Genomic DNA, 21,869 nt, shown 5'->3' with positions numbered 1-21,869 from the left:
GCTATGAATCTCCTCCCAAGGAAGGGATCACAGTTCCATTACACCCTATCCTTAATGATTCACTGATGAAGAATTGGGAATCTCCCCTCTCAGTGCAGATTGTTCCAGAGAAGGTGGATACTGGATATCGTTTCCAGAAGGCTCATGGATTTGAGAGGTCACAATTGCCTCACCACTCTCTGGTAGTTGAAGTTACCTTCAAGAAAAAGTTCCTGGACTTGTGCATCAGCTTCCCAGGTAGAGAGGCTCGGACTTTGGACTCATTTGGAAGGAAATTATATCAGACCTCGATGCTCACTAACTGCATGCTCGATGCTCACGAACTACCAGTTCAACACGAGCATATACTTGAAGTCTCTAGTACACTGTATGATTAGTCTCATGGACTCTTCCTCAGGAGCAGACCACTAAGCCTTGTCAGTTGGCTAAAATGGAGTGTAGGACATAGCTAGCCATGGGTGTTTATGACACCTTTGATATTGTCTAAGCTCTCTGCTATGAGTGTAGGAATGCATAGACTATTATGGCTGCATGTCTCTGACCTAGAACCAGTGGCTCAAGAGAGATTAGTAGATATACCGTGCCAAGGAGATAAACTTTTTGGAGACAAGTTGGAGGACAAGTTGAGGTCTGTGACCTCATCAAGAAACCTACTGACACCATTCATGGTGCAGTGGTTAGCACTAAAGCCTCAGCACCCTGAGGTTGTGGGTTTAAACTCTGTGCTGCTCTCTGTGACACTGGGCAAGTCACTTAATCCTCCACTGCTCCAGGTACATTAGATACATTGTGAGCCCATCAGGACAGATAGGGAAAATGAAGTACCTGTATGTAAACTCCTTTGAGTGTGGTTGTATAACTACAAAAAAGGGTAGTATACAAGTCCCATTCATTCCTTCTCCAACCTCCTGCTACATTCTCCTTTACTAGGAGGCTCTTTATATAAGAACATAAGAATAGACATACTGGGTCAGATCAATGGTCCATTTAGCCCAGTATCCTGCTTCCAACAGTGGCCAATCCAGGTCACAAATACCTGGCAGAAACCCAAATAGTAGCAACATTCCATGCTACCAATCCCAGTGGTTTTCTCCATGTCTATCTCAATAGCAAACTATGGACTTTTCTTCCAGGAACTTCCAGCCAAGCTTCTTGTTGTTACCACATCCTCTGGTAATGAGTTCCAGAGATTAACTATTATTTGAGTGAAAAATTAGTGCCATCTATTTGTTTTAAAAGTTTTCCCATGTAATTTCATGAGTATCCCCTGGTCTTTGTACTTTTTGAAAGAGTGAGTCTAAGCAGCAAAACTACTCTAAAGGTGTGTGGTTTTGCCCCAGCTTCAGCATTCCTGGCCTCATCATTCGCAGCTATAGAAGTTCCAGTCAGCTCCCCAGTCAAAGCAAGGGATGAGCTTTTGACTGGTTACAGAAGAGCATAGCCTGGTGGGAGGGAGACTGAATTTTTTCCAACAAAGATGACCCCTTATAACCTCTGACAGGTGGAGTCTTCAAATAGTCAATAGTCCATTGGCATTAGAAACTACTAAATTGCTCATTGAGAGCATCTTACATAAGCTCTCAGTACAAGCAGGAACTTGTGGAGGAATTTCCACCCTTAATACCTATGCTACTACAAGGAAGAAGGGAAAGGTGGTTTCCATCTTATCCTAGACCTAAGGGCCCTGAATTCTTGGTCAAAGAAAAATTCAGAATGATTTCCTTGGGCACCCTTTTTTAAAGATTGACAATGTTCTTTGGACTTGGACGCCTACACCCATATTTAGATACTTCCCAGCCATAGGCAGTATCTTGGATTCCAAAAAGGGAAACACCACTACCAGTGTCATGTTCTGCCTTTTGGCTTCATATCAGCTCCCAGGGTTTTCTCCAAGGGTCTAGCAGCAGCATTGCTATGTAGACTAGGAGTTTAAATGTTTCTCTTCCTGGACAGTTGGTCAATCAAGAACACAGCACAGCAGCATAGCAATCAACATGGAGACCTGTTTGGGTGCTAGAGCTTCTAGGGTTCAAAATCAACTACCCCAAGTCCCACCTTCTTCCACTCAGATATTGGAATACCTAGGAGCCCTGCTTGGTACAGTGCAAGTTCGGGCTTCTCTGCCCCTGGCAAGAGTGGATGCCTTGATAGTTCTCGCCTTACAGATCTGAAGCAGCAAATATATCAAAGCTCAGCAAATGTTGAGACTGTTGAGCCACATGGCCTGCACAGTGCATGTCACTACAATGGCTTGCCTCCATTTGAGAGATTCCAAGTGGACTCTGGCTTTCCAGTAGTTTCAAGCTGCTGGGAAGCTAGTGGATATCATCCAGATTCCTTCAGAGTTGGTTCATTCCCTTCTGTGGGGGGATATTTTGGTCAGATTTGACCATGGGATTCCCATTCCAAATTCCACCTATTCAAGGTGGTGACAATGGATGCTCATGTAGATGGGCTTCACACTCAAGGAGCGTGGTATGCTCAGGAGACAGATCAAATCAACCTCCTGGAGCTAAGGGCTATTTGGAACACTCTAAAGGCTTTCAGAAATCAGCTACAGAACCAAATTTCTCATTCAAATTGACAATCATGTTACAGTGTGTATTATGTGAACAAATGGGGGGTGTATGAGATCTACCCCTTGTGTCAGGTGGTACAGATATGGCAGTGGACCCTCCTCTATGGTTTGGTACTACAAGCCACATACCTAGCTGGCAAGAACAACAGCCTAGTGGACAGACTGAGTAGGATAATGCAACCTCACAAGTGGTCCTTCAAAACATAGTCCGTACGATCTTCCTAGAATAGGGCACTCCCTTGGTGGATCTTTTCACTATTCATTTCAACAGCAAAGTCCTTCAGTTCTACTGCCTTTCTCCTCCATTCAGGGGAAGGCCTTCTGTATGCATATCCTACTACTACTATTTATTATTTTTAGAGCACTGCCAGATGTACTCAGCGCTGTACAGTCACAAAGGAGATGGTCCCTGCTTGAATGAAATTACAATCTAAACAATCAAACTAAACTAAACTAAACTAAGCCTTAAGTTTATATACCGCATCATCTCCACGGAAGTGGAGCTCGACACGGTTTACAAAGCTTAAAAAGGAAAATTTACAAGAGCATATAAACAGATTTACAAGGGCATATAAACAGAAGATAGACAAATGGGATGCCATGATAGGGGTTACAGTTAAGAGGGGATTGTTAAACTGCTGACTAGGGTGGTGAGCAAAGGGGAGTAGGGTTATGAGTTGAAGGCTGTCTCAGGTGGGCTTTCAGCCTACTTTTGAACAAGGGAAGGGGTGTGGCAGATGGACTCAGGTAGTTTATTCCAGGCATACGGTGTAGCGAGCTAAAAAAAATGAAGTCTGGAATTGGAAGTGGAGAAGGGTACAGATAAAAGCAATTTGTCTGAGGAAAGTTCTCAGGGAGGTGTATAAGGAGAGACAAGAGAGGAGAGATACTGAGGGGCTGCAGAATGAACACACTTTTAGGTTAGTTATAGGAGTTTGAATTGTATGCGAAGGTGGATAGGGAGCCATTGAAGTGATTTGAGGTGTCCTTTGATACCTCTCGTAGAGAAGACTCTGCTGAAACTCAAGCAAGATCAAGGAATTGTGATCCTAATTGACCCTTACTAGCAGAGGCATATCTGGCTCCCACTTCTGGATTTGTCCTATAAAGAACCGTGGAGATTAGAGTGTTTTCTGACCCTCATAACGCAGAACAAGGAGTCTCTTCTGCATCCCAACCTCTAGTCCCTGATGCATCTCCTGAGTCTGGTTTGAAAATCAACTCTAAGAATACATCTCAGTGCAATTAATGCTTACCATCTCTTTACAGCCTCTAGTTCGATTCATGAGAGGTTTGATGTTGACAAAGCCCTCCCATCAAACCTTCCATTGTGTCGTAGTATCTCAATGTTGTCCTCATCTAGGTGATGACTCCTGTCATCTGAAGTATCTTACCTGGAAATTTGTAATTTTGGTGGCGGTCACTTCAGCTTGCAGAGTCAATGAGCTTCAAACCCTAGTAGCTGATCCACCTTGTACTCTGTTGTGAAGAAACATTTTGTATTTCTTTGCACACATCCTTTGTCATTCTGCCAACATTTTTCCCAAAATCACATGCCCATTCTAGTGAAAGCACCCTGCATACCTTAGACTGCAGGCGAGCCTTGGCCATCTATCTGGAGTGAACTAAAGCCTGTCCAGATTTTTATTTTTTTGACCCAACCAAGATAGATGTGACAATTGGCAAAAACACTCTTTCCAATCGAGGAGATTTGCAAGACTGCAATGTGGACGTTAGTCCACACATTCACATTTCATTTCTGCCTTGATCAGGATACCTGACATGATAGCCGGTTCGGTCAGACAGTCCTGCAGAATTTGTTTGGTGTCTAGAATCTACCTCCACCCGTCTAGACCCACTTTTGTTATGTTCCAGACTGTACCTTCACCACTACATTGTATATGGTTTAAGGCTGATTGACTTCAAGGCCTTGTCCTAGAGTTGTTGAATTCAATGAGCCTGGTAGCTAGGAATTTCCAGCTGTGAGAATACCAATGGCTTGCTTGTCCTTGGAGAAAATGAATTTTCTTGCCTGTAGCAGGTGTTCTCCAAGGACAGCAAGCTGAGTATTCTCACATACCCTCCCATCTCTCTTGGAAGTTGTATTCCTTCAGCCGTATTATCCCACAGAGCAATCTGCGCTGGCGTGTTGGGCGGGAAGGCACCTACCCATGTGCATCGGGACAATACTAGAATTTTATAGTGGCTGTATACTCTAGGCAGCATCTGAACCGTGCTCAGTTAGATAACATCATAGAAATGTCAGAATACTTGGTCTGCTGTTCTCGGAGAACATCTGCTACAGGTGAGTAACTGCTTTCTTGCTGAGAACTGGAAAGGTTTGTCTATGCAAATTAAAACCATGGCCATTTGTATCTGTCTCCATTAGGACAAGCTTCGGACAGGAGAAAAAGCAGTTGTCCGTTTCCGTTTTATTAAGCATCCTGAATACCTGAAGCTGGGAGCCAAACTACTCTTCAGAGAAGGTGTCACAAAGGGTATAGGTCACGTGACAAATCTTCTGGGTACTGGCACTGATACTAGTGACTCCTGAGGGACTGCATCTGATCTGTTTGCTGATGTAGCATCCAAGTGACACATTGAAGGCTGAGCCACTGCTAGGCATTGAGTCCTGGCATCATAGAAGTGTCCATATCTGTCAGTGAAAGCTTGCTGACATTGTGCTCTTCTTCAGCATCAGGAAACATTCTAAACTTCCCACTGTAGAGCACTATGATCTGTTCCAGCTTTCATCATAAACTTTCTTAAAACAGAAAGAGGGCAGATGCTACAGGCTACACATCTGTTGTCATGGGGCTATTTAGGGCCTATGGATCAACGGAAGTCTTGGGCTGTTCCCTTTGTTCTGTTGCAGGCCCTTACCAAGTGGAGTGAGGGCATAGATATAGCACACCAGCAGCTCTGTCTCATACTAGCCTCTAGCTTGGCTGGTTTTATATACCACACAATAGTAACAATTCAAAATATTAAAACCATGAAAAAAAAAACCAAAATGTAATTCTGATGTGGTTTATATTTTAAATCTGAAAGGATTTTAACTAGCTCATTGTTTTACTGGAATGAAATGTTCAGTATCTTGGCATCTGTTTTAAACCGTGTGCTTCTGAAACAGGTTGTGGCACATGTCTTTTACTTTGCAGTAACTAAAAAGCTGGGGACCCTGGGTTATGAGGTGGTTCTTATTGTCACTGGTTGGAAACAGCCCTGTGAGGCCCAGTTATTGTCCCTGCATTATCTGCTCAAAAGTAGCACCTTCAGTAACTCAAAAGTCTAGAACTATCAAAGTGTTTCCTAAGCTGTTGGCACGAGAGCAGCAATGGGATTAAAATGTTCTCAAAAACTGAGTGATTCATGAGAAACTTGTGCAGATGTACTTTGTGTCTTTTGAGTCAGTTATTTCTTGTAGGGCATTATCGTCCTTCATAATGCTGTCACTTGTCTGCTGTCACTGGAGCACAGCACATTTACACCTATCAAAGCTTGGTTACAGTGGCAGCAGGGGATTGGTCAGAGAACAACTATCTTTCTGTATGTTTTGTCAGAGAAGTGTTTTCTAAGCTAAAAGGCTGTTGAGTGATACATCCTGTCCTCTCTTCCTTTGCTGTCCAGTTCCTTCCACCTGAGGCAAGGCCGATTTTGGTACTGTGCCCTTCACATCTAAAAGCAGAAATAGCTATGATTTGTATGTCTAAATGTGTTGCTACATATATATTGTACAGAATAAAGAGGTTTTATTGGAAAGGTTGCTTTCTGTTTGGTTTTTTTTTTTGGTAAAAAGTGCAATACAGGATTCCAAAATTTGAGAATAGTTTTGGAGTACTCACATTTTCAGCTATTTGGTCTTATGGTAATGTAAATAACAAAAAGTGTGACTCAGATGGTGGAATGTGCTGTACAGCCCTTTGATTGGTACCAGAGGGAAGTGCACATAGTTCTTAGTATCTGCTATATGGATTTAACAGACACATTCTGAAGATAAAACTGCTTGTGGATGCTCCCTGCATTAGATATGTTAATAAGGGATTGTTTTTGAGTCAGGACACAGCTGACCGATGCTCACATATGACAGACTGCTTACATAATCCTCATGGACCTTTGGTTTGAAACAGTATGATAGTTCTTATAAATTAAATGTAAATATGTTCTGCATCCACAAAAACCCTATCTCTTCTCAGCAAACAGGTTAAGAGCAGAACTAGTATATTTAACCATGGAAGTTACCATTCAAACCCCCCCCCCTCATGCCATCTGAGTAATAGCAACAAATCTTTTCACTACCAGGTACAATAATACAAAACCTACCCACTCAGTATGCAGCAAATGTATCATATAACAGTTGCACAAATTCCTGATTCAGAGAGCTTGAACACCTACCTAAGAATAAGCAGAATTAAAATTCAGTAAAACCTTGGAGTGCGAGTAACTTGGTCTGTGAGTGTTTTGCAAGATGAGCAAAATGTTTTATAAAATTTTTACTTGATCAACGAGCGTTGTCTTGCATTACAAGTAAATATATGTGCATCATGTCATCACCACTGAGCGCAATACAAGTATGCACAACATATGCATTCTGTAGCTTAATGGTGCATGGAGTAAAAAAATATTTTCTCTGATTTGTTTTAAATGGGCTAACTCTTAGTTTAAAAAGGGAAGAACCAGTTTTCACAGTCAACAGCAACAAGGAAACCTACAGTGACTCAAGAATCATTTTGAACTTAGAACATTCAATAAAGCTCTCTCAAAGGGAAGATTAGGTTCTTAACTCAATAATCTTCTTTCTAGTAGAATGACATATAAATCTTGAACCAGTGAGTTATTTACCTTTAATCGCAAGTTGTGTAGAAGGCATAATCTGCATTTTTTTGGCTCCGCCTCATGGAGCCCTGGGCTGGGCCATCTCAGTTTGTACAAAAGTAGTTGACATGAAAAGAAGAATGGGAAACTCCCTGCTAAAACCAAGTCTGATCTGCTCTTAAATTTTATTTATTTATTCAATTTTCTATACCTTTCTCCCAAGGGAGCTCAGAATGGTTTACATTAATTTATTCAGGTACTCAAGCATTTTCCAAGTCTGTCCTGGTGGGCTCACAATCTATCTAATGTACCTGGGGCAATGGGGGGGATTAAGTGACTTACCCAGGGTAACAAGGAGCAGCTTGGGCTTGAACCCACAACCCTAGGGTGCTGAGGCTGTAACTTTAACCACTGGAACATAACAAAACAAGGGGAGCTGAACAAGCCACCTACGTGAGTGCAATCAGCACTAACATTTATGTACTGTAGTTCTCAGTCTCTTATTTCTCTTTTTGCAAGAGACTTATCACTCTTCAGACTTGTCTGACAGGAGAAAGTTCAGCATCTGGAAATGCATAGTCATGAAAAAAATTAGGATACCCCATGAAATATTCAGTTCTTTCTTAAAAAATGTTCATATATCGATGTCAAATCTTTTTTAAATTTATCTCTGGAAAAGAAAGTGATATAATTGCAGGTAAACAACAAAAATTTTCCTTGATTTACTCATGAAACAAAAGATATCCACAAAAATGTGTATTCTAACAGGATTAAATTAGGACACCCTCACATAACCTCCCACTTAAAGTGGCTCAAATCACACACAGGTATTAGAACATCATTACTCGGCCTTTTGAAGGAGGTTTGCCTTAAACCTCGGACATTTAGGGCTCCTTTTACAAAGGCGTGGTAGCGGTTTAATGCGCTTAATATTGCATGCTAACCCGCCGGCCACGCTAGCCGCTACTACCTGGTAGTTTTTAGGCCAGTGTGGGGATTAGCGCATGATGAAAAGTCACGCGCGTTAAACCCGCTAGTACGGCTTCATAAAAGGAGCCCTTAGTTTGCTGTGCTCATGATTGCTGCGATGAGAGTGAACACCATGATGAGATCAAAAGAGCTGTCTGAAGCCTTTAGAAAGATTATAATAGCTTATAAATCTGGTAAGTGATTTAAAAAGAATTTGACATTAGCCATTCCATGGTCCGGAAAATAGTGTAAAAGTGGAGGACTTTCCAACCAACTGCCAACATGCCAAGGTCTGGCCATCCAAGCAAGTTGACCCCCAGAGCAGACTGCAAGATGCTAAGGAGAAATTAGGTTCTTACCTGCTAATTTACTTTCTTTTAGCTTCTCTAGACCAGTATAGGATTAATCTTACAAGCGGGTATATATCTCATCATGATCAGCAGGTGGAGACAGACAAAACTTTGGAACAGTACATATCATGTAACTTCTCCCTAATTACCTCAGTCTGCCGAATAGCCAAGCAGAACTAATAACTATAAACAGAAAAACAAGACTCTGAATAGGAATATCAACAAATAAAAATAGAAATGCTGTTGGAAAATGCAAAGGAACAAATGCAAATAGCAAAGGCCCCCACAGCTTGCCAGCCAAGCCACAGCCACTTAATAAGAACATAAGAACATAAGAAGTTGCCTCCGCTGAGGCAGACCATAGGTCCATCCTGCTCAGCGGTCCGCACCCGCGGCGGCCCATCAGGCCCATTGCCTGAGCAATGGTCTATACCTATCTATACCCCCCAATCCCTTTTTCTTCCAGGAATCTATCCAAACCTTCTTTGAAACCATTTAATGTTTTCTTGTCTACAACAGCCTCTGGAAGCGCGTTCCATGTATCCACCACCCTCTGAGTGAAAAAGAACTTCCTAGCGTTTGTTCTAAACCTGTCCCCTTTCAATTTCTCCGAGTGCCCCCTTGTACTTGTGGCGCCCCTTAATTTGAAAAATCTGCCCCTGTCTATTTTTTCTATGCCCTTCAGGATCTTGAAGGTTTCTATCATGTCTCCTCTAAGTCTTCGCTTCTCCAGGGAGAAAAGTCCCAACTGCTTCAATCTGTCGGTATATGGGAGATTTTCCATTCCCTTTATCAGTTTGGTTGCTCTTCTTTGTACTCCCTCAAGTACCGCCATGTCTTTCTTGAGGTACGGCGACCAGTACTGGACACAGTACTCCAGATGCGGCCGTACCATTGCACGATACAGCGGCATGATGACTTCCTTCGTCCTGGTCGTAATACCCTTCTTAATGATACCCAGCATTCTGTTTGCTTTCCTAGAGGCTGTGGCGCATTGCGCCGATGCCTTCAGTGTTGCGTCTACCATCACTCCCAGGTCTCTCTCCAGGTTACTAACCCCTAGTGGTGTTCCCCCCATTTTGTATGTGAACATCGGGTTCTTTTTCCCCACGTGCATGACCTTGCATTTCCCCACGTTGAAGCTCATCTGCCACTTTTCGGCCCACTTTTCCAGCTGCGTTAGATCCTTTTGGAGATCCTCGCAGTCTTCCTTGGTTTGAGCCCTGCTGTATAGTTTGGTGTCATCTGCAAATTTAATGACTTCACACTTAGTTCCCGCCTCTAGATCATTTATGTAGATATTGAACAAGAGCGGTCCCAGCACCGACCCTTGCGGAACTCCGCTCGTGACCCCTTTCCAGTCTGAGTAGTGGCCCTTTACGCCAACCCTCTGCTTCCTGTTTGCCAGCCAGTTTTTGATCCATCGGTGGACCTCCCCTTGTACCCCGTGGTTCCATATCTTTTTAAGCAGTCTCTCGTGTGGCACCTTGTCGAAGGCTTTTTGGAAGTCAAGGTAAATGATGTCTATAGATTCCCCTTTATCCACCTGGCTGTTCACTCCCTCAAAGAAGTACAATAAGTTTGTGAGGCATGACCTACCCTTACAGAAGCCATGTTGACTCGGTTTTAGCTGCCCATTTTTTTCGATGTGTTCACAGATGCTGTCTTTAATCAGTGCCTCCATCATCTTTCCCGGGACTGAGGTCAGGCTCACCGGCCTGTAGTTTCCTGGGTCCCCCCTTGCGCCCTTCTTGAAGATGGGCGTGACATTTGCTATTTTCCAATCCTCCGGGATCTCTCCGGTTTTTAAGGATAGGTTGCATATCTGTCGAAGTGGCTCCGCTATTACGTCTTTTAGTTCCTTGAGTACCCTTGGGTGAATGCCATCTGGACCCGGCGATTTGTCGCTCTTTAGTCTGTCAATCTGTTTGAGTACATCTTCTTGGCTTACCTCTAAATCGACCAGCTTATCGTCTTGTTCTCCTATTACGATCTCCTCGGGTTCTGGTATGGTGGTTATATTCTCCATCGTGAAGACTGATGTGAAGAACTCATTTAACCTGTCAGCTATCTCTTTCTCTTCTTTTACAACTCCCTTTCTGTCTCCATCGTCCAATGGTCCCACTTCTTCTCTCGCCGGTTGCTTCCCCTTGACGTATCTGAAGAACGACTTGAAGTTTGTTGCTTCCTTTGCCAGTCTCTCTTCGTATTCTCTTTTTGCTTTTCTAATCACTCGGTGACACTCTTTCTGGTGTTCTCTGTGCCCTTTTTGGTTCTCCTCTGTTTGGTCTTTTTTCCATTTTCTGAACGATGCTTTCTTGTCGCTTATCGCCTTCTTCACTGCACTTGTTATCCACATTGGGTTTTTTGTTCTATTTTTTTTGCACCCTTTTCTAAACTTGGGGATGCATATGCTTTGTGCTTCGTGCACAGTCTCCTTGAATAAGGTCCAGGCTTTTTCTACGGATTCCTTCTTCCCTATGTTGCCTTTGAGCTTCTTTCCCACCATTTTTCTCATGGCATCATAATTTCCTTTTTTGAAGTTGAGTGCCGTCATTGTGGTTCTTTTCCCCTTTGATGATCCAATTTCAAGCCTGCACTGGATCATGTTGTGATCGCTGTTACCTAGTGGGGGTAATACCGCCACCTCCTTTGCTGTCCCCCCTAGTCCGTTGAAGATTAGGTCAAGAGTGGCATCGCCCCTTGTTGGTTCCATGACCAGCTGCTCCATGAAACAGTCCCTCGTGACTTCTATGAATTTTGTCTCTTTTGCGCAGTTTGAGTGCCCAATACTCCAGTCTATCCCAGGATGGTTGAAGTCCCCCATCACCACCACATTTCCGCTTCTGCATACCTGCTTCAGTTCAGCCTCCATCTCCTGGTCGATTTCTTCCGGTTGTCCAGGTGGGCGGTAGTACAGACCCAGTTTAATGTCTGCTCCTGCTCCTCCCTGTAGCTTAACCCATAGTGATTCCAGGCCATCCGCCCGTACTGTTGTTTCCGTCCTGGCTGATGGTATGGAGTCTTTTATGTACAGCGCTATTCCTCCACCCTTTTTATGTGTCCTGTCTTTCCTGTATAGTTTGTACCCTGGTATGGCCACATCCCATTGATTGTCCTCGGTCCACCACGTTTCTGTGACTCCAATTATGTCTAGGTCCTTATTGCTGGCTGTGATTTCCAGTTCTCCCATTTTGGCCCTCAGGCTCCTAGCATTTGTGTATAGGCAGTTTAAGACCCAGTTTTTAGTCCTCTCTTTTTGTTTCCCTTGTGCTTTGGTATTCCTGTAGTTTCCCTCATGGTTTGCCAGCTCCTGAGCTTCGTCCTCCTCCTGTTGTGTGTGTGTGACGTCCTCTGCCTGTTTCCCCTGCGCCTCCTGCTCTCCTAGTTCCCACTCCGTCCTGGGCTCTTTTTCACAATGACTTTGCCCCTCTGTTTCCTGTTGTTCTTGGCCCTAGAAAAATACTAGAAACTGATCAAAAAATGACCCGGAAGCAATAGTCTTCTTGATCCAGCGTGCAATGGTAGCCTTGGAAGCGCCATCCCCCCTACGATAACCCGCTAGAAGGACAAGATGATCTGATTAATTGATCTCCTGGGTCCTGCGCAAGTAGGTGCGAAGGACCCGTCCAACATCCAATTTGCGCAACTGTTTCTGCTCAGAACCACCTGCCCAACTACCCAGGACCGGGAGGATCACTGACTGATTGACATGAAAAGGAGAAACTACCTTAGGCAGAAAGGAAGGAACAGGCCCCAACACTATCAGCTCCCTAGAAAACTCGAGGAAGAGAGACCGACTCTAAGAGAGAGCCTGCAGTCCGAAACATGTCTAGCAGAAGTAATAGCCAACAATACTGCCTTAAGAGTAAGGTCCTTCAACGTGCCAGCACCGAAAGGCTTAAACAGGGGGTGCACAAACCCAGACAGGACCAGATTCAAATCCCAAGAGGGAACAGACGGTCGCTTGAACAACTTGGCCGGCCAGAAGTGAACGACATCAGGAATGGCAGTCAGACTCTGACCCTGTAATAACCCATGAAAGGCTGAAAGGGCTGCAAGCTGAAACCCAGAGAGAAAACCAAACCAAACCAAGCCAAGCCAAGTCCAGGCCATCCTTCAAGAACTCTAAGATGTTAGGCAGGAAAATGCGAAAGGCAACCACTCCTCACGCCGTACACCACTCCTCAAATATACGCTAAACTCGCACATAAGCCCGAGAAGTGGAAAGTCTGCAGGACCCCAAGAGAGTGATCACTTTGTCTGAATACCCCTTCTTACCTAGGCGAGACCTTTCAAGAGCTAAGCTGTAAGACAATAGGGACTCAGATCAAACATAGGAATGGGGCCGAGACAGAAAATCATTCGAAACATGAAGAGGATCCAACACCAAATGCCTTACCAGATCCGCGTACCACAGTCGCCTGTGCCTATCCAGAGCAACCAGGCCCGGATGATGAACAATGCGGTGTAGAACGCTGCCCACTAATGGCCATGGAGGGAATACATACAACAGCCCCTCCGTTGGCTATGGTTGAACCAGAGCAGGGGTGCCCACACTTTTTGGGCTTGCGAGCTACTTTTAAAATGACCAAGTCAAAATGATCTACCAACAATAAAATTTTTTTAAAAATACAAAGCACACTATATACAGAGAAAATGTTAATTATCATTTATATTCCGGGGTTTTTCAAAGAGGTCAAGGCAGATGACTCTATGCACTGTCACCTCAGTTACAACCATACAAAAATAGACAAATATACCCCCCTCCCTTTTTATTAAACCACGATAGCAGTTTTTAGCACTGGGAGCTGCGCTAAATGCCCTGCACTGCTCTCAATGCTCAGAGGCTCCCTGTGCTAAAAACCGCTATTGCGGTTTAGTAAAAGGGGGCCATAGTGCAAAATATAGACAGCAGATATAAATTCTCAAAACGGACACATTTTGATCACTAAATTGAAAATAAAATCATTTTTTTCTACCTATGGTAATTTCATGAGTCTCTGGTTGCACTTTCTTCTGACTATGCATCTAATATTTCTTCCCTTCTTTCAGCCTGTATGCTTCCTCTCCTCCAGACCTCATTCCCTCCCTAAACTTTTTCTTTCTCTCTCCCTGTCCTTTCTTTATCCCTCCTTTCCTTCTATCTCTTCCTTCCCTGCCATGCTCTGGCATCTGTCTCCTTAATTTTCCTTTCCTCCCCCCATGCCCTGGCACCTTTCTGCTCTCCTCTTCTATCTCTCCCTCCCCCTCCATTATCTGGCATTTTCTCTCCTTCCTTGCCCCTGGTCTGGCATCTGTCTCCTTCCCTTCTCTCTCCTTCCATGGTCTGGTTTCTCTTTTCCTGCTCTTCTCTTAGAAGCCGCCTCCGTGTTTGGTAGACAGGCTGGAGGTAAAGGGCGGCATCACCCCACACGTTACAATGTCCGGTTTGGACCTCTCAGCCTTGCCGGCTAGTGGCCAAGCAATAGAGATGCATTATAATATTTTGTTTTATTTTTAATCCCTACTTGCCCTGCCTTCTGGAGAAGCCCCAATGAAGGAACGGGACGCAACCACTTAACTTCTCTGGCTCTGGGGATGCTGGAGCGGGAGAGGGTGACAGAAAAATATGTGGGGAGAACGGCACTCACCCATTTATGTTCGGCAGTGTTCTCCTTGGGGGTGGACATGAGCGGAAATGTTCCATAGGGAGGGAAGGCTGCCGTGTCCTGCCCCTGCTCCTTCGGCAGTCCAAATACTTGCTGCTGCAGCCAGCTACCAAGAGTGTCGCGCCCCAAGGTCAAAGTTTGCAGGGTGCGTCATTCCTGTTTCGGAGCATGCGTTGTTAGAGGAACTGAACCCAGGCCTGTTTCGAAGAAGGGAAGCCAGCGCACACAGTGTTAAAGCCCCACAGCCTGAGTTCAGTTCGCTTGTGGGCAAGAGGGCAGTGAGTGAGTGGAAGGGAGGGAAGCTGTCTTCACCAGGCAGTTGGGGAGAGGAAGGCTGATCGGCTGGTAGATTTTGAAGGCAACGCGAGTCTATCACAGAGCCTGGGATGGGCTCTGCGATTGACTCACTTTGCCTTGGCGATCTACCGGTTGATCGCGATCGACCTATTGGGCACCCCTGAACCAGAGCATCCAGACCCTCAGCCTGACCGTATCTGCTACGACTGAAGAAACGAGGAGTTTTGGTGTTGACTCCTGTGGCCATCAGGTCCATTAGGGGCTGATCAGAAGACTGTACTATCAACTGAAAGGCCACGTGGCTTAGACAACATTCTCCGGGAGCTAAAGTGTGACGACTGAGGAAGTCTGCTTGAACATTCTCCACTCTGGCTATGTGAGAGGCCGAGATGTCCTGCGCCACCTGAGTACCCACCCTGACGAGTGACATAGGCCACCGCTGTGGCAATGTCTGACATAACCCGGACTGATTTGCCTGACAAGAAGTGGAAAGCTAACAGCGTCAGATGGATGGCTCTGGTTTTCAGAACACTGATCGACCAGGACGCTTCCTCCATGGACCAGGTGCCCTGAGCTGAGTGATCTAGACACAGAGCTCCCCAATCGAGAATGCTGGCAGCTGTGAGAAGCACCGTTCACTGTGGCTTATCCAGACTCGTCCCTTGAACAAGATGGAAGGTCTGGAACCACCAACAAAGACTGGAGTGAGCTAAGCTCCCAGAGGAACAGGGTGATTTAGACTGAGGATCTGGGGCATACTGAAGAGGACACATGTGGGCCCGAGCTCACCTCACCACATCGATGGAAGCCACCATTGACCCCCAAGACTTGGAGGAAAAACCTGCACCTGAGGACACCGGGACCCCATAAGCAGGCGAATTTGAGAGAGTAATTTGCTTACCCGGGCCTCTGGGAAGAAGACCTAATACCTAATAATAAACTTGGAAAACCTTCCCCATGGAGGTGTCAAACACCACCCCAAGATGCTGCGAGGGGGCCAACCAGCAAAGTTGACAACCCATCCCAGAGACTGCAGAAACTCCACCACCCGAGCCATGACCCGGGTGCTCTCCTGGAAGGATTTTGCAAATGAACCAGTTGTCCAGGTAAGGATGCACCAGAATGCCCTCTGACTGCAAGGCCGCTGCGATAACCACCATAACCTTGGTGAACGTCCGGGGAGCTGTGGCCAGACCAAAAGGGAGCGCACAGAACTGAAGGTGCTGGTCCAAGATCGCAAAACAAAGGAAGCACTAATGGGAGGTCTGGATTGGAATGTGCAAGTAGGCCTCTATCAGGTTGAGAAAGGTTAGATACTTCCTTGGCTGAACCACCAGAATCACCGATTGCAGAGTCTGCATGCGAAAAAACGGAACTTTGAGAGCCCTGTTGACTCCTTCAAATCTAAGATGGGTCGAAAAGTCCCCTCTTTCTTGGGCACTACAAAGTAAATCTAGTACCTGCCTATGCCAGACTCTGGAGGGGGGCACTGGAACCACAGTTCTAAGATCTAGCAATCTTTTAAGGATCTGGCGAAAAACCTGTTTCTTCCATGGTGCCTAAGCTAGAAAATGATCTGGCAGGGAATGGGCAAACTGCAGAGCACAACCATCCCGAATCACCTCCAGCTGAGCACCCACCAGAACCAGAAGGGGTGCGGGCACAGAGTCATTGAGCAGGATGGAGAGCGGGGGAACTGACAGAGGGATTCTCAGTCTGCCGACGGGCCAGACAGGACTCTATTCGCTAAAAGAAATGATGTATCAGAGGGTTTTTGAAGAACATGCAAGACAATCTGTAAGAAAATTAAAGCTGAAGTGGAACTGGAATTTGCAACATGACAATGACCCAAAACATACCAGCAAATCCAATGACTGGCTGAAAACTAAGAAATGGAGAGTCCTGGAGTGGCCGAGCCAAAGCCCTGATCTTAATCCCACTGAGATGCAGTTGGGCGATTTGAAATGGGCTGTACATGCAACAAACCCCTCAAACATCTCACAGCTGAAAGAATTCTGCATTGAGGGGTGGGCCAAACTTTTCTCAAATCGATGTCAGAGACTGGTAGATGGCTACAAGAAGTGTAGAAGTGGGTAACACTAGCTATTAGGGTGTCCTAATTTATTCCTCAGTTAAAAAAGACATTTTTGTGGATATCTTTTGTTTCATGAGTAAATCAAGGAAAAATGTTGTTGTTTACCTGCAATTACATCACTTTCTTTTCCAGAGATAAAAAAAAAAAAAGATAATGTGAAAGAACATTTCTTAAGAAAGAAATAAATATTTCATGGGATGTCCTAATTTTTTCACATGACTGTAAATACTAGTGGTTTTTCCTTCAATTAGGGAGGATTCTAGGTTGAGGTCATTTATCTTTTCATCTTTAAAGCTGTGTTATAAAAGAAAAGTGGAAATTTCATTTTCTTCTAAATTGATCCATATCTAGATTTTCCTCTACACTGAAAACATTACAGGTATCTTCATTCTGTAATTTCATACATGCTGTAAGATGCACTTATTTTTAAAAAATTTGATCACATGTTAACCTGAATTTTTTTTCTTTACTTGTAGTGATATGTCTTATTGTATACTACTCTGGACCATCATCAGGGAAGAAAGTGGTTTATGAAATCCAAGATTAGATTTGACTATTTTAGCAAAACACATAGAAAGTGGGATTACATAAAACATGCATTCTTCACTCTCTCTGTTTTTAATAATGGACAACTATGTAAACAAAGAACATACTAGTTATCCACAATTCACTTGTTGCAGCTAAGTGCAATGCTGCTCCTTGTTTCTCTGGGCAAGTACTTAACACTCCATTGCCCCAGGTATGGTTGTCAGATTGTGAGCCCATCAGGACAGATAGATACCTGAATGTAAACCACTTAGGCTATAACTGGTATATAAATATTAAAAATAACTAAAACAATATCTAAGAGACATAAAGAGCTTTTGCAGGTAGAACCACAGAGATGGGGATTTAAAATGTAACAATAATGCTATGAGGGTGAAAAGCACTGCATTAACTCTTTAGCATCATCCAGATACTCTGATTCACCTTGGATTTTCCAAATCTTTATTCATTTTAATATATACATCAAGTGTACATTAAATACAAACTATCATAATACATTATCACTTGAAAATTCCATCACAATGTGATATATAAAATGTGGGATATAAAAGCTTTATATCCCACCCCCTCCCATAACCATACACAAATAATAAAATTCATATGTATATTAATCATTTAAAAATATGCAATATATATATGCAAACACCTTGGATTTTCAACACAAAAATATGGCTTTTTAGTTATCTGGACAAAACCAGGGAAGGACCAGTCTTCACTGGGAACAAAGACATTGGAACACACACAATGATTAAAAAAAATAGCAGAAAACTTTATTAATTAAAAAGTGGGCCAGACATGACTGTGTTTTGCCCAGCGGGGGCTACAAATAAAACCAATACATAAGTACAGTGAAATCATATTTGATATCTGTGCCCATGATGGGTGGTAGGGATGAAGTTAAACTGAATATATGTGTTGTGGTTGTGGGGAGGCTGCTGTGTATGTTGTAGATGGTCACTGTTGACTCTTTTATGTTTGTCATGGTATTTTTGTATGGTTTGATGTTTGTAATGGTATTTATTATGTCTGTTCATCTGTCCTTTGCTTTGTATAAGGCGAATAATAAACACAATACAGTATCCAGACTTAAAATCATAATATCATGAATTAAAAATGTCATAATGAATTAAATAATAATAAAACATAGATAGACTTCAGAATAAATACCTGAATAAAGCATTATAAATAATGGAGGGAGGAGTGGCCTAGTGTTTAGAGTTGCTGCCTCAGTTCCCTGAGGTTGCGAGTTTGATCCCAGCCTGCTCCTTGTGACTCTGGGCAAGTCTCTTAACCCTCCATTACCCCAGGTACTGATTGTGAGCCTGTCAGAACAGATAGGGAAAATACTTAAGAGTACCTGATTACTATTCAATGTATTATAAATGACTTTGGGTGAATCTCTTCATGAAAAGGTGGTAAATCTCAATAAATAAATGTATATTTAAAAGCAATCTTGCTTACTAATGCAAAATCACATATTACATTGATAAACACAAAAGTATGTGGGGACCAAAGTTTATTATGTATGCTTTTGGCCTGAAGTGGCCCTTGCTGTATGAAACATGGCTTTGTTAATTAATTTTTAAGTCTCCTGTTTCTTTTATCATCATGTCCACACCCTTTAAATTAAATTTTAGAACTTGTGGATTGTTTGCAAGTTTGTTTTCTATGACCAAGTCCTTAAAGGAAAACTTTCCAAGCCTCTACTGTTCCTTATCAGAACCTAACTTCTAACAAGGTTCCAGGGCTCCAACTGCTCATACTCAAAAATTACACACCAAATAACAGGTCTGGGAACATATCAGCCCTAAAGTTGAAGACTTGGGTGTTCCAAAAGTTGGTTCTTGGGACATCAGGACCAAATAACGTCAAGAGCTAGGAGATTTCCCACTCCAAATCCATTTGCATTGACACAGGCTTGGAGCACAAAACATGTTTTAACAAACCAGGTGTTGAAGAAGAGGTACTGAGAAGATCACTTGATACATTGAAACCCATCAATGTACCAGCTACTGGAACCTCAATGTCTGGCATGCCAAGTGAGAGCCTGAGCAACTTTCCACTATGCACTGAAGGCAACACTGAGGTTGGCCTTGTAGCTAAATGAATGACCTCCATAGACTCTTGAGGGCCAAAGACCAAAGTTTCTGAACTGGATCTCTGGAGATCGGTAAGAGAGCATGGGAGATTTGACACGATCAGTTTAAATAGTATGGGACCTCCCGCAACTGCTTGCCCTCAGGGCAGTGTATTGAAGAGATGCATTGATTCTCCAGAATTTCTGTTAAACAATGGATCTTTCTGGCTCTGTATGCAAATGGTCAGAATGAAATTTCTCTTAGCTCCAAGCCAAACCTCTGCATGAGCAACTGAGATTCTAAATACATTTAATGATTATCATTTAATTTATTGTAAAAAAAATAAAATAAAATATAATAATCTCTATTAACTTGAAAAATATTAGCAAAACCAACTTAAAATCATAATATGGGTAAAATATATCAATATCTAAATTTATATATAAACATATATAGATATTACTACTTAAAAGCACAATTGCAGGATTTCAGTTACAGAGATGTTTTTTTAAAGAAGTAATCCAGAGTTTGAGATAGCTCTCGTTTAGGGTGTTTTGAGCTAGAAGTTATCCGAGTTTTAGGCTTGTTCTTGCCCCTTAAAGAAGTTACAGAAGGTGGCTTGGAGGAATTTGAGAAAGGATGTGACTTTGGCGAGCTGTATGTGGAAAAAGACTGCTGTAGTTCTAGGGCAAAGTGAAAGTCCATATGCTCAGGAAGCTCCCACACCACCACTTTCTGCCCACACTTCTCACATTGAACCAGATCCTCTAGTGGGCAGCTACCAGTATCCACTGCTGGGAGATATTCAGATGATTCCACCTCTGTGTGAGCATCTGAGTTTTCAACAGAAGAGATGGTCTGTATGCCTAAATTGCCTTGTGAAGAAAGGTTACATGGATGTACAAAGGAGGCTGAAGAGGCAGCAGATTGCTGGATGGATTGTGCACTTTGTAACAAAATAGAAGGATGGGAGCTATTTCCCAGGCTTGGACTCGCAAGTAGCTCTTGAGCCTGACTTTGAAAGAATGATCTGGGCTCACTTGCTATCTCATCCAATGTCATGGAGTGTCCTGCTCCAAAAGAGCAAACAGATATAGTGGTAGAAGTAGGGAGGGATACTTCTAGTGAGTGTTGCAGTTTTTCTGACAGGGGGAATGATGCTTCTGAGGTCATCAATGCCTCTGAAAGGGGGTGCACTGTTTCAGAAACTTCAGCAACCTCTGCTCTCCTGGCTGCAGCTCTCTGGAAGAGAAACTGAATATCACTGTTGCCTCCTTTTTTATTGTCCGGTTTGGAATTTGGGGTGGCTTTCGTGTTAGTGGTGACTCCGGAGAAAGATGATGATGAGGATGAGGATGTTTTAGTATAGTCTGTATTGCGACTCAGGAAACTGACAATGCCTGCCTTAGGGAGGGTGCGCATGTCTGAAAACTTGCTGGCAGAAAGATGAAGCAGTGTGAGTGGAGGGGACCTGAAAGACACAGAACGGAAGAACTTGTTAAGTTCATTATCATAAACAATACCTGGGATTACAAGTTATCGTGAAACATTAAGAGCACACACAGGAAAAAGTGCAAACTGCACTGCAAGGTTCTCCAGCATTTGTGATGGCAGACTAGAACACTACTCCAAAAGGTTCTCCAGATCTAGTAAAGACATGCTGACTGCACTTGATTGATCCTCCTTGTATCCCAGTTAGATAACAGACAGAAGAAAGCTATGAAGTTGAAATGTAGATGAAATCACAACAGCTAATGTCCTATTGTGTCTACTGGAAATTCTGCTGTCAACCTTTAACCCTCTATCTTTCTGATATTCCAATTCCCTATACTCCTTCCAGGGTCTTATGCTCACAGAATGACAACCTTTTATCAGCTCTCTCCCAATATTGCACATGGCTTAGTTCCACCTGAAAATTAGTACACTACACACTTGCTCCACTTGTTTTAGAAAACTAGTCCTTGCTATCTTTGCTTGGAGACATCTTGCTCAAAATTCAAGGCTGAATTAGAAGCCTTCTTTTTCTTGTAGGCTTTTGGGATCTGAGGGGGTTTTGTCTAGTCTGCTCTTAAACTCTACTTTCCCCCTCTTGTTCCCTGACTTCTTTCTTAATGATCTTTATCTTTATATAGAATCATTGTTGTAAATCACTTTGCTCGGCCACAGCTCGAAGGCTTCGATCTTACGGCGGCTATTTTTCCTTCTATGTCCTGGCCTGTCACGGACTTCAAGAACTGTAGTAAGTGTCAGCGTGCGATTTCTCTTACGGACCCACACCATCGCTGCCTCAAGTGCCTTGGGCTGAAACATCACTCGAAGTCATGCCTGTGCTGTGCTACGCTTCAGCCTCGAGGCTTCAACCATTGTTGTATTTTGGTGGATAAGCTCTTCGAGATGGATTCTTCCTCTGATCCCTCGACTTCAAAGGCGACCTCGGCCTCGACTTTGACCAAGGCCCCTCCTGCTTCTACTGCTTCCACCTTGAGCCTC

The 21,869-nt window shown here is 43.5% G+C and overlaps 2 protein-coding genes across 2 annotated transcripts in view; one reads left to right on the top strand and one right to left on the bottom strand.

The window, feature by feature from the left end:
- The window catches only part of GTPBP2 (GTP binding protein 2), an 89,202-nt gene extending 82,858 nt beyond the window's left edge, over window positions 1-6,344 (top strand). The window contains exon 12 of the mRNA XM_033936808.1: window positions 4,968-6,344. Within this exon, the coding sequence (XP_033792699.1) occupies window positions 4,968-5,132 (165 nt within the window). The 3' untranslated portion in view covers window positions 5,133-6,344. The remainder of the gene's footprint in view (window positions 1-4,967) is intronic.
- A 12,516-nt stretch (window positions 6,345-18,860) lies between these two features.
- POLH (DNA polymerase eta) overlaps window positions 18,861-21,869 on the bottom strand; it is a 71,966-nt gene continuing 68,957 nt past the window's right edge. Inside the window, exon 11 of the mRNA XM_033936611.1 lies at window positions 18,861-20,850. Coding sequence (XP_033792502.1) covers window positions 19,872-20,850 — 979 coding nt within the window. The 3' untranslated portion in view covers window positions 18,861-19,871. The remainder of the gene's footprint in view (window positions 20,851-21,869) is intronic.

This window comes from Geotrypetes seraphini, chromosome 3 (assembly GCF_902459505.1).
Source record: "Geotrypetes seraphini chromosome 3, aGeoSer1.1, whole genome shotgun sequence".
NCBI classification, from domain to species: Eukaryota; Metazoa; Chordata; class Amphibia; order Gymnophiona; family Dermophiidae; genus Geotrypetes; species Geotrypetes seraphini.
The sequence above is the reverse complement of the archived record's forward strand: the minus strand, read 5'-3'. Positions and strand labels throughout refer to the sequence as shown.